At 40.7% G+C, this 18233-nt stretch overlaps 1 protein-coding gene and 1 pseudogene across 2 annotated transcripts in view; one reads left to right on the top strand and one right to left on the bottom strand.

The window, feature by feature from the left end:
• Positions 1-18022, top strand: part of LOC139447267 (thialysine N-epsilon-acetyltransferase-like) — a 115211-nt gene extending 97189 nt beyond the window's left edge. For both annotated transcript variants that reach the window (XM_071228540.1, XM_071228539.1), the window contains 2 exons: positions 11001-11146; positions 17501-18022. In XM_071228540.1, the coding sequence (XP_071084641.1) occupies positions 11001-11146; positions 17501-17668 (314 nt within the window). In that variant the 3' untranslated portion in view covers positions 17669-18022. The remainder of the gene's footprint in view (positions 1-11000; positions 11147-17500) is intronic.
• On the bottom strand, positions 8230-9998 carry LOC139447265 (uncharacterized; annotated as a pseudogene).
• Positions 18023-18233: the final 211 nt, after the last annotated feature.

The raw sequence follows: 18233 nt of genomic DNA, 5'->3' as shown, positions 1-18233 counted from the left end.
TATTTCTTTGCATCTTAAGATGAGTGTTATATGTACAGTGATGTTAGTGAATGTGAACTCTTAACTGTTCCATCAATCTTGTTCTTTATTTTTATTATTATATTAAGTTATGTGTTTATCTGTGTATGTTTAGGCCTACACACTACAGACATAGTTATTTACTTATTCTCTTATGAGCTTATTTTGACTATCTTCATGTAGGTTACTCAAGACATTTTAATCTTTGTCACTAGAGCTGTTGTACATACACAATATTTTGATATCTTACTAGGATGTGAGCAATGTTTCAAAGTAGGGAGTAGTGTTAAATGTTAAAAGTTAGTTCATAAATAAAACGAGATCTCACGAGAGTGAGGCGCCATCCAAGGGAGTGATCGCATTCGATGTTGCCAGGTCAACATAACTGGTAAGTAATGTTCTATGTGATAGTATATGCGACGTAAGGGAGGTAGGTTGTGGGAGGGGGATGACGGTTAGATGTAAGTCTCGTTGTGAGTGCTGCTGTGTGCGCACATACATGAAAATAAAATATACCTGAATAAACCACCTTGACTTAAGACATCAATCAATCATTTTATTTCCAATACTATAGGCCACAAGCGTTTGTGTACAAAAGTTGTGTCATCTGGGCCATATGCAGATCTAAAACTCCTATCATTTCAGAGACATTGTGACTAGATCGCCATCGTTTGACCTCCTATGCCTCTACATCATTCGATGGCAGTTGTGATGATAGTTAGGAACCGGATTGGGAGCAAGTGTATCTTTGTTCTAGTGAGGAGCAGCAAGCTTATGGGGATTGTATGGAGCTGAGGGATCGGTCGATGGATAGGCAGGATCGTCCTCCTTTACCTGTTTCACAGGATCACCAGAGTCTATTATTGGCATTCTCTGAGTCTGATATTCAAGATTGATACACATAATATCTACTGTCTTTAGTGAATATAACTTGCATTAGTTCATGACACTTTATCAACATGATGTTTCTACAAGAGTACAATTGCCCTCACTGAGAAATCGTTCAGCCTACATTGAATCTACATGGATTTAACATGAAGTTTGCTTGTTTGTTGTATAAGACTGCATTCAGCTATATTCCAACTGTATGACAGTAGTCTGTAAATAATTGAGTCTGGACCTAACAATCCAGTGATCAACATCATAAGCATCTCGTTAGTCACCTCTTACAACTAGCAAGGATCGTTGCTGATCTCAAGATGGAGACTCTCGTCTAAAAGGAAAGATCGTCACAACATAAGACCACTCAATGAGAGGATCAACAGGGTTTGCAGTATATTTTATCGTTGATGATCACTATCGGGAATGTTACCCCACTCAGGATAGACATCATCGAGAGAATGAGGATCGTCGGGATCGTTTGTCAAACTTTCATCAGTACGATGCAATGCAGAGATGCAATGAATTTCAACACTTTCAAGACTTATTTACATGCATGAAGTATCAGGAAGAGCAACTTGCTAATGTACCGGTCATGACACGTCTTCTACAGGGAGCTGGCTGCATGTACTGGCTGCGAGCCATTAGGTGCACCTTACAGGTTGTTTGCGTGATTATTTGTACGTACTGCTGTAGCTGCGACAGTAAGGCATCTGACAATATTGATTTATACATCAAAGTGACTGGGTCACTAGCTATTCTTCATATGCTCCCAATGATCTCTATGTACCTTCAAAGCAGTTTTAGGTAACACTGCAAAATTTCACATTGTCACCATCACCCTTTATCATACGATCATTCATCCGGGGAGTTATGAGTAGCCTTGATCTACAAGATGTAGCTTCAACTTTCATAGTGCTTTCAACAACTGTTCCTCCAGAAATATGATCAGAAGATCAAGACATGAGGCAGTTCCCACCATCGGTGCCTAGATGATTGATTTGTGATTGCTCTTATTAGATCTACTTGTGGCAGGGCATTGGTCAGCAGAAGAACGAAATCTACACATCAACAACTTTGAATTCAAGGCAGTTGTGTTTGCAATTACACATTGAAATTCTATGAACATCCTGACTGATAGTTCAATCAGACAACATATCAGCTGTATGGTACATCAACAAAATGGGTTTGACGAAATCTCCATCGCTCTTGAAGACAACAATCCAGTTCTTTCAATTGGTAGATTTGCTTCACATCAAGTACGAGCAAGACACATTCCGGGACATGATCGTAGATGCCTTATCACGGCCAGATCATCCATTTAGTGGACTGGATCAGTCTCATATGTACAGAGATTGCACTGGTTTGGACCACTTGTACTGGCTCAACAACTGACAGTTTCCCACCAGCGCAGATGATGAAGGACTGACCCCACCATACCAACTGTTGGATAAATGCACAGTGTAAGATAGGATAAGGTTAGAAATTTCTAAATTTTACAATAAATTGTATATTTATAAATACTTATACGATCTGTCACACTATATGCCCATCCAACCATCCCTGCATCACACTTACACAAGCCTGTACAATTTCAAAAGAGAATAAGTTAGCTTGGGATGTCATGTGATAACATTGCCACCAGGGCACAGCCTATTGTTGGTGATGTTAGCCATGGAGATGGCTGGGATGTGTTGGGGTTCGTTGTTTCATGAAGCTGTAAACATGCTTAAGGGTCATTTAGGAGATAAACCTACTGTGTTTTGAAATTTGATGTAGTCCCACTGTAAAATAGATACCTCTTTATTATAATTTTTAACCGAGCGCTATGGGGCTCTCTTGCAACGCTTAATAACACAGGTGCACAGGTCCGCAATCTTAGAACATTCCGAAAAGTGGTCACAGGTAGTTATATATGTAACAATTATTAATAAAGTTCAAGATTAAAAACACCATAGTCGTGAGTAGTTCATAATAAGTGTTCAAAACACATAGTTTTTCAAAAGAAATTGACAAATAACACTCCTTACTTAGTCCAAAGAGATGTTTTAATTTACACCAAACTGTTGTACACTGTTGTACACTGTGGACTGACTGTCACTTCTCAGAATTTTGTGAGAGGTCATTTCTTGTAAATAAAACATGCCATCAGTTCTATTGTAGGGGTGACGGGTAATAGAAAAAGGTTTTAAAATGCTAAACGAATATATTTCTACAGCAAACTTTATGAATTAACATTCTTTTATACATATAACATGGGTAACTGTTATTAGTTAGTTAGCAATTACCCCCAGTAAACAATAATAAAATCAAAATAAATGCCTCTCCACCCCGAATTTGGATGTGGCAGAACTTGACCTACATCAACATTAACAGGTAGATTATCTGGGATTGATCGAGCCTGCTGGTACATCCATATGATTACCAATGTGACTGAGTATGATTGAACAGCCGCTTTTTAGGCTGCAGACTAGCCGGATATTTTGAAACGAGGAATCTGCATGGTGTGACCTTTTAATTTCAAGATTTCACGGATCCAAAGCCAAATAGTGACAGAACTTAGACATTTGTGTCGCAAAAATAGTGGATCATGTATGATTTTCTTAATTGTGCGTTTTCTGAAATGAATAAGCATCAAGTTTGAAAAGCTGTCACTTCAGTTGGGACATTGTTTTCTGATGGACTTTCAAATCCCCTCCTGCCAAATTCTAACGGTGGTGGTTGACAGAGATGGCAACGAATATCGATCAGAAAAAGGTTTGTAAACAACATGTTGTCATGAATATAGTGTTTTCAAACAATTTTTATGATGTTATATTTTACTTTAAATAGCTTAAATTGTTCCGATTCTGGTCACCATAGAACATTTCTCTAACAGTTTCATAAACATTTCATTTGTATGCAAAAGATATGCCTTCATTAAATCTTTTAATGTCATCATTGAAGCAGTCAGGGTTGCGGCCTAGAATGCTCCAAACATCCGATATCAAACTACCATATTTCCTCTATTTGATGCTACGCTGTCTATTAATTTCGTGAGAGCCCTTGACTCAGCTTGTATTAAAGACCTAGCTGGTATTAGAGCCCAGCGTGTATTAGAGGAAATATAGATATGTTTTACAGTTCATATGGGGGTGATCGATCAGCAGCCATTTTCTATGAATCTATATGTAGGCTATCTATGTATTCATACGCACATTTTTTGTGAAAAGGGTTAATATATTTGAAAGGGGTTTCCGTATGTCACAGGAACAACAAAGTTCTCGTTTTGGGCTGATGTTTTATTGATGATGAGTCTTGCAATTATAACAAAATGACATGCTATATGGCTTGGTGGTCCGGCATGGTGTGTGCTGGGTTCCTAACACATGCAGTCTTTATAGAGGACAGTCATGTGACCTGCCTCTACATCATTTGCAGGGACTGCATGTGCCCGGGCCCAGGATGTACCTGACACACCACAGTTAAGGTGGCCTGTTCCAGCCAATATTAGATATGGAAACAAGTTGGTGACATAACATATTAGTAAAACTTTAACCTGCGACACCTGCGAAATCTGTGATGCAGTATTATCCGTCTCAGTGGAAGATGAAGTGATGGAAATATCATGGTTTCCATGACCACCCCCAACAGAGAAAATTACCATGTCCTCTAAATCACTGTCCTCCGTCGAGGAATGATCGGATTCAGGTATCTCACATTGACTTGGTTGACTTTGCCTAGGTTCCTGCTCATGTCGAACTGGAAGAGACATGTAAGGAAGCAACATATTTCTGTGCAAAGTTTTTGTGGGGCCTTGTCCATCTTCTCTTTTGACGATGTATACCAGGATGTCTCGGTTGGGCTGGTGGAGAACAACATAAGACTCACGAGACCAAAAATCTGCTAACTTATGTTTTCCCTTAAAACCTACATTTCTCACAAGAACCCTGTCACCTTCAGAAAGAACAGCTTCCCTCACTCTACGGTCATATCTCTTCTTGTGCGGACTGGCAGCCTTTCCCGATTCTGCGGAAGCAACCTTGTAAGCAAAATTCAACCTTTCCTTCAATTGTGAAACATAATCTGTCCCAGAACTTTCTTGCAAATCTTCAGAACCAATACCAAGAAAAGCATCCAAAGCTAAACGTGGATGGCGCCCGAACATAAGAAAAAAAGGTGAATAGCCTGTACTATCGTGTCTGGTAGCATTGTATGCATGTACGAGAGCTGGAACATACATTGTCCAATTTTCCTTCTGATTGTCCTCCAAAGTACCTAGCATTTTGAGGAGAGTCTGATTAAACCGTTCTACCATACCATTTCCCATAGAATGATATGGTGAGGTGCTAGTCTTAACTGTACCTGCAAGCAAAGTTGCGTCCTTTGTCACTATGCAGCCGAGCTGGAAATCCATAATGAAGGAAAAAATCAAACAATGCCTTGGCTGTTGTGTTAGCAGTCTGATTTCTGGTAGGAATAGCCTGTGCAAACCTAGTAAAATGATCAGTGATAACTAGGATATTACCACAGCCCCTAGCTTCCTCTAGTGAGAGATAATCTATACAAACCAACTCCATGGGTTGACTAGTAGTCACATTAACTAATGGAGCAGCAACTTGGTTTGGAGAATTTTTTCGTCTGATGCATCTCCCACAACAACGTACCTTTTTATCCACATCACTGGTTTAACCAGGCCAATAGAATCGTGATTGTGCTAAATCCAATGTTCTATCGCGTCCTTGGTGACCCATATCATCATGCAGTGCATCAAGAACAAGTTTTTGCCATTGCTTTGGTAAGACAAGCTGATGTCCTAAACTGTTTTGATGCCATCTCTTCCTGAAGAGGACACCATCCCTCTAAACAAACTTGGACCATTGTCCTAAGAGTCTACGAACTGTGTCAGTCTCCTTACTCAATTGACGTGACGTAGGTTTTCTCTCGTTCAAAACAAATTCTGCAACCCTAGCTATATCCGGATCCTTAGATTAACATGATTAAAAGGGACTTTGCTTTCCTCAACAGCTGGACTAACAGTCAAACACCTAACAGCATTCACGGTCTGACAGCAACAAACTGCTTTTACTACATATGCCTGAATATGCTGAGAAAACTGAGGGTGATGAGATAATGCATCAGCATCCTTGTTGATTTTCCCTGCACGATAGACAATCTTGAAATCATAAGTGGATAAAGCAGCTAGCCACCTATGACCAGTTGCATCCAGCTTGGCTGTTGACAAAACATATGTAAGGGGATTGTTGTCCGTTCTTACTTCCAAACGACTTCCATACAGATACTCATGGAATTTGTCACACACAGCCCACTTTAGCACCAAGAATTCCAACTTATGAGCTGGGTAATTTCTCTCAGGTTTCCTAAGTGCTCTACTGGCGAATGCTATCACACGTTCCCTACCATCCTGAACTTGATAAAGTATTGCCCCTAGACCTTCCATACTTGCATCTATGTTAATGATAAAAGGTAAAGTGTAGTCTGCATAGGCTAGCACTGGAGGTGATGTAAGACACTGTATCAGTGTATCAAAAGCTTTCTGCTGTTCACTATTCCAAGTCCATATTCCCTTCTGTTTTGGCTTTCCTTTCTGCAGATACCCAAGAAGTAAATCAGTCAAAGGTTTCACTATCCTGGCATAGTTCTCGACAAATCTACGGTTATAACTGGTGAACCCCAGAAACTTCTGTAGCTCTTTAATGTTCTTAGGAATTGGCCAATTTATCAGTGTTTCCACTTTCTCTGGATCTGTTTCTACACCCTGTGATGACACAATATGCCCTAGGTATTTAACCTTATTTCTGAAAAGCTCACACTTTGAAGGTTTCAACTTTAGACCATGTTCTCGCAACCTCTGAAAAACAGCCTCTACTCTCTCCAAATGTTGTTCAAACATTTGTGAGAAAAAAATGATGTCATCAATATAGATCAAGCATTCCTTAAGGTGTAAATCCCCCATACATCTTTCCATTAATCTCTGAAAAGTTGCTGGTGCATTTGTCAACCCAAATGGCATTCTATTACACTCATAGAAGCCGAGAGGACCTGCAGAAAATGCTGTTTTTTTCTTATTCGGTTCTTTTAACTCTACTTGCCAGTAGCCAGAGCTCAAATCAAGCTTGGAGAACCACCGAGAACCAACAAGACAATCAAGAGTTTCATCTATCCTGGGTAAAGAATATGAATCTCTAATAGTCCTAGCATTAAGTTTTCTCATGTCAATGCATACTCTGAGACCGTTGTCCCTTTTGCGTACTATGACAATGTTTGAAGAATAAGGGCTACTACTTTCACGAATGGCTCCACACTCGAGCATGTTTTTAAGATGTTGCCTTACTTCTTAAAATAAGGCTGGGGGTATCCTACGGTATGGCTCCTTAAATGGTTTATCATCTGTGAGGTTTATTTCATGTTGGACTGTTGTAGTATGCCCTAAATCCAATGAATGTTGAGACATAATGTCTGACCAATGACTAAGCATACCCTCGACCTTGTGTTTCTGTTCACATGACAGTGGACTGCCCTCTAAATCAATGGTAACAGGAGGATTTTCTTTAACAGTTCTAGAAGAAAACTTGTCTAAGTTCAACGGTGAACAATCCATCACACATCCATTACACAGCTTAGCTCTACCTGGGAGTGTAATAACCCTTGCGGATAAATTACAAACTTTGACATGAACTACAGTACTTTTGCCTTGAGCTCCTATTTCTACTACCCTTGGACAGATACCTAACCCTTGAGGTGAACTGCCATTATCTAACTGTTCGGTAACAGCGGTCATTCTGCCTGACTGGGTATGGACTATGCCTCTCAATGTAGCAACTGCCATGGGCTTAAGTGAAAAGGAATGCTTACTGGTAGACCTGACAATACCTACACTGGCATTCAAATATGCCAAGATTGCCTGCCAAGGTTCAGTGACAACATCCAGTGGACAATGGCGAAATAGTTTGAGAGCATTGGTACCGAGAATTACAGGAATTCTAGCATTAAACTCTGTATCCCCGACTACCAAGACTGGAATGTCATACGTTCTAGTATCAAATGCAATGCCAATAGGAACCTCGATATAACCTAAATATGGCAGCTTGTTACCAGTTGCAACACTCACTTCCAATAGAAACTCATCCAGACTGCGCAACTCAAGATCATTCATGTGCTCATGATAAAACGTTTCTGCAACGGTTGTTACCTGTGAACCGGTATCAAGCAAGGACAAACATTCCCTGCCATTAACAAAGACATAAGCCTCTACACGTGGACCAACCATCCTAGAATACAAGTCATTGGAGCTGGAAATATCAGTGACGTCTGTTTGCTCCTCAACAGAAGTCAAGACTGGTTTAAAGCCCGGTTACTGACCATACCTCTACCACGACCCTGGCCACTACAACGTGAACTAGAATTTCCAGAGTTACTACCAGATTGAGTAACTTGTCCAACTTTGGACTCAAGTTTTGTTAATCTAGTTACAATCTCCCCAACATCCTTCTCCAATTTGGATGATTTATATTGATTTGAACTTATCTGTTTTTTCTCTAATTTCTCTAATCTCTTGATGATATCCTTCAAGTATTGAGATATATCTGCATCAACAACCTGAGAATGAACTTGAGGCTTCTTCTGTTTAGAGTCCTTAACCCTATTAGACCCAGTGAGCTCTTGTTCTGTTTCTCGAACAACACGAAGCAGAGAATCAAAATCTGTACAATCATCAAATTTGTGACGCGTGGCATCCTTAAGCCTGTCATTTTTTAAACCACTCCAAAACTTTGTCTTTAGAATGCAATCTCCTGATCCTTCATTTATGAAGTCGCCCTTCATCTTAACTTTCATCAATGTGTCCTCAAGCCTATAAGCCCACGTTGCCAGGGACTCACTATCCTTCTGACAATCAGTGAAAAAATCCTGAAGAAGTGTAGCAGCTGAACTAACGACACCATATGTGCTATCCAGTTTAGCCAAGATTTCCTCAACTGAGGCAGATTCCCCAAGTAAGAGAACAACTTTTCCAGCCTCCCCTTTAAGAGATTTCCGAACAGCTTGAGTTAGGATGGAAGTGGGATAATCTCTATCTCTAAGCAAGCATTTGACCTCAAAAACCCAACTCTCAAAGGATCACTGCCACAAAATGTTGAAATACGAGGTGGCTTCAATGTGTACTAGGTGAAGAAGAAAAGGAATGACTTGCCACCCGGTGAGGTGTTGAACTTGGTGGAAGCACACGGTAGCCAGATGTTTCCATAAACCTGATCATTTTCTGGAGATCCTCACGGCCAATGTGCCCCTCTTCCTCCTTCAAGCCTTCCCAGTCCTCTTTCCCACCAGTAGCCATGGCTGCACGGGTAATCAACAAATAGAGTAATACAACAAAGACTTTCTCAAGCATTAGAAGTGAAAATATATCCATGAAGTTCACAATTATAAATGCTGGACCAAGCTTCTGTCTGAAAACAAACAAGTCATTATTAATGACATCAATTTGAATCAGTCAATATAAAATGTGTCAGTGAGTATTATTGCAATACTTGTTAAGGGATATTGAGTGAAAATGAAGTGCAGATAAACCTTCCATACAGTCAAAGATTCATTCTTTCCATTTTACTCACAGTAAACTTCTACCTGAATTTGTTTTAAACACCCAGATTATAGTACGCTAACAAAGTAATCACACAAAGGTATTCCAAAAACGAAATTCACAGTCAAAAAATAACAAAATCGAACAACAAACATTTCAAATGGCCATGCTAGGTTCATAATCGAGAATGAACATACACAAACACAATCTTCACTTTGCCGACTAGAACAATGTCACATGCTGACAAAGGTAATGCAAAGTCACATGCTGACATCACAATGTCAAGTAAACACAATGAAAAGTATAAAGTCACTTGCACCTCAGCGAAGTCGGTGAACAGAAAGTTATTGTCCTGGCACAAAAAGAAAAAAACAACCAAAACAACAACAACCAACTTAGGAACGCGAACGCGATAACGCGAGTGTACACATGATGCCGGCGATGTCAATCATAATTTCCCCATGGGGTACGGGCCCTACCACTTCCAACTGAGTATCTCAGCATGAGAAAAGAATTGCTCCATCCATGCGGAGACTGCAGGTGCTGTGATTACAACCACAGGGATACGATGACGTCACGGCCACACAAGCCACAGGTCTTCATTCCTACATCAACATCAGCCCCACGTTGGGCGCCATAATGTCACAGGAACAACAAAGTTCTCGTTCTGGGCTGATGTTTTATTGATAAAACAGTTATCTGGACTATTATAATTCACACAAGAATGAACCTATTTCAATAAAAAAAACATTAAAGGCATTCACACAACCCATTCAACATACCTGTAATTATAACAAAATGACATGCTATATGGCTTGGTGGTCCGGCATGGTGTGTGCTGGGTTCCTAACACATGCAGTCTTTATAGAGGACAGTCATGTGACCTGCCTCTACATCATTTGCAGGGACTGCATGTGCCAGGGCCCAGGATGTACCTGACACACCACAGTTAAGGTGGCCTGTTCCAGCCAATATTAGATATGGAAACAAGTTGGTGACATAACATATTAGTAAAACTTTAACCTGTGACACGTAGCAAAAAGGAAACCTCATTTTAACCAATCAGAATCAAGCATTCATCAATTTCATGGTAGAATTCCACACAAGGATCTAGAAAGAAGGGGAAATGCGCAGTGTGAGATAAGTATTTATTAATGTACAGTTTACAAATTTCTATTTCTAACACTACTTTTGTTCACCAATGCCATTGGGTGAAGTAAAGAATCATATACAGATAGTTACAAATTTCACGAATCGGTAAAATGAACTATCACTGACAGGTCCTGACTTTCACATGTCTGGACGGGTGAAGTATGGTAATGTGACTAATCCGTTCCTGACCCAAGGAAAACGGTGAGCGCGACCTAGCACCCAATTGAGCACATGATCACATGGTTTGACATTTTTAATTGTTTGTCACTCTTATCATTTGTTTCAGCGTTATTTCGTCGTGAATTTGATAGAATATATATGATTAAGAGATCACTTAAAAACAGTATTACATCTTACTGACAATTTGTTTCAGATACTTCACAACTGATAGGCTATTTGCTTTACTTTTGGTCATATGCTACATTCACTGGTCGTGTGCTCTATGTTGAGGATCTCTATGTCTCTCAGAACAACAGGAGAAAAGGTGTTGCATCAGCTTTGTGGGCATTTGCAATGAAGGTACAAACAGTAACAGTAAAAGTATAATATTCATTTTATTTGGTTTCACTCTGAACTCGCTTTAACGTCATATATGCATTTTCGTTAGTTGTTCATCTGTCCATCCATCCTTCCATTAGCACTGAACTTAAAGCTTTTCATCCTCAGATCTACTGGACATATCAATAACACAGTTCTTTTGAAAGAAAATCATTGCCACATATATGCGGACACACTTTACAGATTGCATTTGGAGGGTAAATTGAGCCCTGCAATGCAAAACTGATGCTCGTTCCACTCCTGTGTTGAGTTCTTTGTGTTAATAACAGCTGCTCAAACCATTATGATGACGCCACTCAATCATTGTTGCAGTTGATTCTGATCTAGGAATTCTCATGATTTCTCTGTTACTTACTGTGCATTGTTTCTTTGTTTCTGTTTTAGGGTTATAATCATGATTAGGACAAATTCTATCCATCTTAGCTAGAATTATAGTCTGGGAGCTAATAGCCTTCTTCAGGCTCCTTCAAATAATAATGTTCCAAAAAAAATGTGACACATACAATGGCATATTTTCTACATATCTCTGAGCTTGAAAATTTCAAAAGAGCCACCGCAGGAACTTATCTTTGAGAAGAAAGCCAACCTGTTTTCCTCAGAAACTGTGATATATATTGTTTTTAAATATTTAGGTGATGTACATGAGATATTTCTTCATAATGAAGTTCAGAAATATGAAATGTCAACACCAGAGAACAATCAATCTGGATTGTCTGCCGAAACAGATTCCACGGAGCCTAAAAGGCAAAATAGTGGTGTAAATTATAGGAATAGATCACTGAAAATCAGCAATGACACCAAGTGTTGGCAAAAGAGATAAGCATATCCAAAAAAAATGGTTATTGCAAAGTTTTTTAAATTTTCTCTTCATATCTGAAGTTACTTACACTTGATATCACATACCATAACTCTGTACCAGCGCATAACACCTTCGTTACCCTCCTGGTATTATCACTGCCACCAGTGTGCAAGATGCCATTACAAGAATTTTCAAAATTTTCTCTCCAACCCCAACTATAGTACACCAGTTAAGAAAGGCGCAACAACCAACAAACTTTGGATATTGAGACAGTAGTTTTACTACAGCAATCATAACACACAAAGATGGCAAAAGTTAACTGCAAAGATATACACTTGGCATCTTCCTTATGAGAGGACTCTGGAGAACACTGATCTTGAATAGTGCTAGCGGTCTCTACTATTTGACTAGTAGGTTTGTAACAGTTGGACCGTACGACACAATATGATGTGCTCCTCAGCTGTGAACCCACAAATTTCAGAATGTTACACCAAGCCCCTGTTGAGACAACAAGGTATATGTCATGCCCGTGTGGCCATCTGTATGGCGATATGCAAGATCTCCAACAGAACACTCTCAGTTGGAAGTATCTTCCACAATGGAGCATAGGATCTCTGACTTTAAGTGTGTTTTTATTATTGAAATGGGTTCCGTACGTCCGTGAGTGTGTGCGTGTGTCCATGCGTCCCAAACTCAAAACCCATTCAATGCTTTCTTAGAAAACTTTGCATGTCTATCAGACTCATGCTGAACTGGTGCCTTTTGCTATTTAGCAGTTTTATAAATTTTTATTTTTTACGTTTCCATGGCAACAAGTTGGATTTATGTTCTAATATAGGGTGGGTTCACTTATGGAGTATAACAAATAAACCGTTAAATATTTCCTTGCCAAACATTGTCTCTACATAAAGCACATACTGAACTGGTGCCATTTGATATTAAGGAGAAATGTTTATTTTAGAATTTCCATTGCAGCAGTTTTGACATGGGCTAAGAGAAATGTTGGGTCAGTTACCTGGTTTTGGACCATATAGATGACTTCGTCGAGTATACACTTGTTTCTCATGAAGATCATGTTGTTGGATTAAATCCACATCTGAGATAGGAATCTGTGATTGGGTGAATTGATCTCTCTGGGTAAACATTTCAAGGGACGAGAGGCCCCTTGACTAAATTTAAGAATTGAGGAATTGAGGTGGGCAGCAGGTGTCAGTGAAAATGTGGAACCACCAACCTGTTGCAAGGCACCTTCAGCAACTGGATTCTTGTTGTGGTTCTTTGCTCTGCCAATCTTCAAGCATTAACCATGTTGCCTCAACAATCAATCATCAAGAAGAGATGTGAAGCCTGAGGTTGGATCACCCCTTATGAGCACATTATGCAGAGTTTCATGGCATTCATCTGATATCAAGCAAGCATTCCCCTGAAGGATGTAACGCATTTTCTTACCACAAGAACTAACTGTCTTTCTCTGTCATAACATCTGCAACAAAGAGGAGGCCGACAGCTTCTAGGGGATCAACAATTGCTTTTCCATGACATGTTTCTTCTGGGACAGGCATGTGATTTTGTCAATGTCAAGGACATAGAAGTTACAGTGGACAGCAAGTTTTCGACAGGTTTGGTGGTCTCCAGAGCCATGATGATGTGTTCCCTTGTAGGAGCTAGTGGTTCATTCTGAGGCACAATGTCTGTTTCTTAGATGGGTAAGTCTTAGGTCAGAGCTCTCGGACTTGATTGCATTCCAGGCAACTCTGTTTGTGTAAGGTAACCTCGCATCACCACAAATAATATCCCGAGTAGAGAGAAACAGTAGATACCTCAGTCCATTGGACAAAAGAGCACATTTGACAAGATTTGTTTGTACAGCTGGGAGCATTTCTGCTGGCACATTCAGATGGGATGTTGGCTGTGCTTGATAAATGCCGTACTGAAGCAAGGCTGACTGAGGACACAAATTTGGAAACTCTTGGGCTTCCAGGGAACTCACCACGACAAGAACTGGACACAAGACTTGCTGTTAGTAAGGATACAACACTTATGAGGGTGGATGTAAGTGTGGACTGGGAAAATTTGAAGTCTCCTACGAGTTGATCTTGATTTATCTTGTCCTGTGACTGTTGGCCAGCCTGCATACTATCAAGTGAGCCAATACTGGAAGCACAATTAAGCAAACACGGGCCAGTACCTTGTAAGCACTGATGAATTAACTCAATCCACTCACTAGCTCAGGAGTTGGGCATGTGGATATTGTAGATATCGTATACAGGCTACCTCTGATTGTGGCTTGTCATATCCATTCAAGTATAGTAACTGAGGATGGACTGATGAATGTTTTCATGGTGGCCAGGTCAAGGTTGTTGATATACAGTGCATCTAGGATATGGCGCGAGTTCGTCAAAGCACTGGAAGGGAATTGGCTCAACAATAGGGGTCATCTGCAAGTTTAGCAATCATACCCACCTGCTGGAAATCACCCAAACCACAACACATGAGCTGCTCAAGTACTGTTTCAGACCCTTGCATATCCATGGCACTTCTGGTATAAACAATGACTCCCTTAAAGGGGTTACCATGCCACAATATTTCATAGAGGCCTTCAATAGGTGAATTTGGTAAAATGCAAGTGTCAGGTCTGTGGTGATGATGTCCTTCAAGGACACTATCAGTCTCTGGGTAGAATCCACATCTGGCATGATAGAAGGTTGGGGCATACAGTAGCAGCCCTCATCAGTGAAGGCTGTAACCAAACGAAATCCGCCATTGTCTTTTTTCACTTTGAATGAAGGGTTAAGGTATTCAGCAGCTTGTCCCTTATGCTGAGGAGGTCGAGGTGAGTGGGGTTTAATGCTCAGTGCAAGATTATTGAACTTATATAGCAACGTGCATGCATATGTGTGTGGCTGCTCGTACTAGTTCGGACTGATGTTGACTGTCAAGTACCATCTTTTAACATCTCTTGGTATGGCGTGTCCAGGGTTTGAACCCATGAGCTTTAGCTTTCCAGGCAGCTGCTCTATCCACTAGACCACAGAGGCTGTGCTGGATGAACTGGGCCCATATTGACAACTGCTCACCCGCCCTCAGGAAGTTCTATCTATGGCAGGGGTCAGTCCTCCTCTGTTGATCATCAACATGGCAGACTGTAAGAACTAAGGGAACTATCTGTTAGTCTATACCGACGTGGATCAGAGACAGGGATGGAATGCTTACCTGGTTTATCAAGATACTTACTACCAGCGACCTGGATATCCGTACCCACCAAGTTTTCCTGACTACCGCTCTACGACCGACTACTTTTGTTCTCCACTCCGCCATCCTCCTTTGGAACGTCCCTTATATGATGACAACCCTCGACCTTCTCTAAACCTAAGGATCATAGTTTGTTGGAGAACAGGAACATCAGTGCCATTCCCAAAGCCGATCTTGTTAAGTTCACAGATCACGGGATCACATTCCCACCTGGTTGGCTACTCCAGAACCTTGTCCACCTATCTTATCTACGAGTTGGGATCACCATGATCAACAGCAGAGTACGAAACCCTTGTTTGACTCCTTCATGAAAGCCATCTCTACACTTTTACTTCCATGTTTGGGAACTCTGTTGACCTATCAGATACGGCTCCAGTTCCGGTTACCTCCCATTCAGTCACTCCATAACAGCAGGGACCCATGAAGATCTGGGGTAGAATAGGTCTTCAGCAACCAAAGGCTTGCCATGTAAAGGGACTATGCTTGTCGCAAGAGGCAGCTTACGGAATCGGGTGGTCAGGCTCGCTGACTTGGTTGATGCATTTTGATGCATGTGTATCCCAATTGCATAGATCAATGATCATGACCTTAATCGCTGGATTGTCTGGTCCAGACTTGATCATTTACAGACTGCCATCATTTAGCTGGAATATTGCTGAGTGCAGTGTTAAACAAAAAACAAACAAACATAACTGCAGTCCATCATTTATCTACCACCAGCCTTTACGGCCGAAGGGGTCATGGGTGGCCCAGTCGTCTAAGACGCAGCGATTCGCTGTGCAGAGTTGCGTCCCTTGGGCACACCAAAAACCTATGATTGTGTGTTCAAATCCTGGTTTGCCCCAATTATGTTTCTAGCTTTGTCAGCACCATACCCGTGTTCGTGGGTTTCACCGAAGTGGTAAACGTCTGAGACCTGCATCACTTCGGACTTGCCTCCCGCATCAAACTGACACACTGTGATAAAACTGGAATACTGTTAAAAGCAGCACTCACTCACTCACTCACTCACTCACTCACTTTACGACCGACAGCCTTTGAAACTTTTTGTCGCGTTTCAACTCCTACCTCAGCCTCACCTCAGCAGATCACTGAGTATTTACATCACCTGCGTTCAATCCACATTAGCCACCTACCTCAAGTCTATTAAGTCTGTCATTGCCACCACTTCAGGGGCAAAGGTTTCCTCGGTTGCAGAACTACAATTGCTCATCCGTGAAAACCTCTCCCTGTGCCCAGTTTGAGCGATTCGACTGTATCTACATGCGTCCGCCCCCACAGTCATTCCTGGAAGAGACTTTTCATCCGCTGTCGACTGTTTCTACATTTCCTATCCTTCTGGCTCTGGCTCTTCTCCATCATCCTTCAAACATATACCTTCACCGGGCTGCCTCCACCTACAACATCCAATCCTCATGAGACTCAAGCGCTTGCTTCTACCATGGCTCTACACTACACAATCAAGGAAGGGCGCTTTTGGAGCCTGATACAGTCGCGTCTCACTACCTTCACAACATCACGGACGTACAAGGGCTACACAAGATCGGTCCGTTGATATTGGCATAACTGTCTCGCCCCAGTTCATGCAGATACAACTGTTATACATCGGGATCCTTGTGGGTTACAATTGTATATACTGAATAAATCATTGAACGTTTACTTTTGTGTTATGTTTTTTATATTGTTTTCCCAGATCAAGTCCTGTTTGGAGGGTGGATTAGCTTGTCTGTAGAGTCTTTTTAGTCTTCATCTGCGAAGTCACCATTAGCTGCGGCGGTTCATAAAATTAAGAACGGTTACCGAACCTATATTCCCCTCTTCCGCTTTAGGTATTTGTGATGTTGGGTTTTGGATCGAAGGTCCTTGCCATGGATATTGTCGATCGTTCCTCTTCTTGTCTGGGTTCGCTTCATGCAATGTGTTTGATAACCTTGACGAAGTGTTTTTAATAAAAGCAGCGCCAAACCTCGCATCTCAATTCCTTTAGACTGATAGCTCTGTGAAAGAGAATGAAGTGGCAGAGGTATGCATGTGGTCAGTTGAGCAGACTTGCCGTGCATTGTCCCAGCAATTGGATGTTACCATGGAGATGCATGTGCTGAATGTTTTGATTTCATTTTAGGGTGTGAGATACAAAAATCCTAATCATTCAGCATTGACTTTATGGCACCATAAGAGACACTCTAGATGTAAATTATTGGTCCATCCAATATATCAAATGATCTCCATTTGAATTTGATGAATAATCTTCTCTCCACTTTCAGGTTGCTGTGGCCAAGGAGTGCAAGCGCATGCAGTGGGTTGTTTTAGATTGGAATACAGATGCAATTAGATTCTATCAAAAGATGGGAGCTGTGGACCTGAGCAAGAAAGAAGGATGGCTTATATACAGGCTAAACGAAGATGATATCAACGCTGCTTTAACTCTGTAGTGCATTATGGCCATGCTTGTATACAGGATAAATACCATGCTACTGGCAGAGACCGGCAACAGTCATCAATTTTCATTGTCTTTGAAATTCTTCTTCCAGGCCTTAAAGTTTAATGTTTTCCAAAGGAGTTATTGGCTTCTAACAGTTGTTTTAAAGAGCCAATTTGAAATTCAATTCCAGGTGAAAAATGAAGGAGTCAAACTTAAAGATTATGGTCAGTATAATGTATAATACTGTTAAAGCATCTCTAATCCATCTAATTGCAGCAGTACCAGTTCCTACCATTGGTGTAACAAGCTTTGTTGTTAACTACATTGTTTAAAATACTTAACAAGATAAATTTTTACCTCACAATTCCCATGTTGATTTTTAGATTTTTTTACAATCAGAGTTTAGCTCAATTATTAATGTATTGTATCTCTGTCTCAAATATTATGCAGTTAGTAATATCTGGTCGATAGCACCAAGAGAAAAATACTGTTTATTGGCATCACTTGACATTTTCATTGCTGGTTTTTAGTTTTTTCAATATTTGGGGGTTGCATGTTACTCCTTTGCAATGTCT

The sequence above is a fragment of the Haliotis cracherodii genome, unplaced genomic scaffold (genome assembly GCF_022045235.1).
Source record: "Haliotis cracherodii isolate W230 unplaced genomic scaffold, xgHalCrac1.p SCAF_7, whole genome shotgun sequence".
Taxonomy (NCBI): domain Eukaryota; kingdom Metazoa; phylum Mollusca; class Gastropoda; order Lepetellida; family Haliotidae; genus Haliotis; species Haliotis cracherodii.
The sequence above is the reverse complement of the archived record's forward strand: the minus strand, read 5'-3'. Positions and strand labels throughout refer to the sequence as shown.